This window comes from Tachypleus tridentatus, chromosome 8 (assembly GCF_004210375.1).
Source record: "Tachypleus tridentatus isolate NWPU-2018 chromosome 8, ASM421037v1, whole genome shotgun sequence".
Taxonomy (NCBI): domain Eukaryota; kingdom Metazoa; phylum Arthropoda; class Merostomata; order Xiphosura; family Limulidae; genus Tachypleus; species Tachypleus tridentatus.
In genome coordinates this window covers 79,180,655-79,181,862 of record NC_134832.1, presented here as the reverse complement: position 1 = coordinate 79,181,862, position 1,208 = coordinate 79,180,655, and the positions used below count along the sequence as shown (strand labels likewise).

The 1,208-nt window shown below is 32.6% G+C and overlaps 1 protein-coding gene across 1 annotated transcript; it reads left to right on the top strand.

Annotated features, from left to right (window-relative positions):
- Positions 1 to 426: 426 nt before the first annotated feature.
- Positions 427 to 816, top strand: LOC143223939 (uncharacterized). The gene has a single exon (XM_076452410.1). The coding sequence runs from the start codon at positions 427 to 429 to the stop codon at positions 814 to 816; it is 390 nt and encodes a 129-aa protein (XP_076308525.1).
- Positions 817 to 1,208: the final 392 nt, after the last annotated feature.

Sequence of the window (1,208 nt, the reverse complement as noted above, 5' to 3'; positions counted from 1 at the left end):
ATGTTCAGTTGAAACTAACTCATCAGCTACATTTTATTATTATGAATATTGTAATCAGTCATATCCAATACAGAACTTTCTTTTCGTTATTTAGAATTTTAGAGAAGATTTTTTGTTTGAATTATAACAAACAATTATTTTTTGATGTTGTAGCTATCCTATGTATTACATCTGTTGCTGCCTTATCCAGGGTAAGTAACTAATTTTTGAACTTCAAATGGCAAAAGAGAGGAAATTTAAATTCTAGTATATATGTGTTTTGAACCATAAACTGGAGAGCTGTTTAAGCAGTATGCTGTTTATTTCTTGCTATAAGTATAACGTTTAAACAAGATGTAATCTTTGGTTTGAGAATAATATAACCTATATATATATGGTGTAGTCTAATAATTAACTAAAATTACTGAATGAAACAAAACCTATTAAATGGACTGTGTTCTGTTACAGGAAAAACGCGCTGCCTACGAACTTCCTGACGGAGCCGAAATAATTGTTGGACCAATAAGAACTACCTTTTCCTGCCATGGTCTTCATTCTGGTTATTATGGTGATGTTGATAACAACTGTAATATTTTCCACATCTGCCATCCACAGATTCTTCCTGATGAAACTGTGGAGGTCGGACACTGGAGCTTCTTCTGTGGTAACCAGACCGTCTTCAACCAACTGACCTTTACTTGCGCTTTTCCCGAAGAAGCCGTGCCCTGTGCTTATAGTCCTGAGTTCTATTATCTTAACGAAAGAATCGGAGATAAAAACGCTTTATTCTTAACAGAAGCAGACTTAGCTAAAGCTAATTCTCTCAAGAAAAGCTAGTATATTGTATCGCATTCTACTTATCCGTGGTTATTTCATTCACTAGCCACATCATATCAATAACTTACCTTCTTTGCTAAACAGCCAACTGATTAAGGTTTAAATGTAAAAATATCAGTTATGTGATCCTGTAACGACATATTATAACATCCGGAGCTATAGATGGGTTTGTGGTTTGTGTATATATATTTGGTTTAACCGATAATAAAAACAGACTTCAAAATCAACTTGTTTAAATTGTTTTATTTTTCACTTCAATCTTTATTTTCTCTGAGGCATGTCAGCGCATTATTTGTCAAGAACGAATCATAAACTTGGATATATATAAACTTACCATTTTCGGGTTTCGGTATTGGTTATATAATTTTATATTTCTTTAATGTGAAAAATGT

Bases quoted from the DNA above. Each gene is read 5' to 3' on its own strand.
- LOC143223939 (XM_076452410.1), top strand. From the start codon at position 427: ATGGACTGTGTTCTGTTACAGGAAAAACGCGCTGCCTACGAACTTCCT.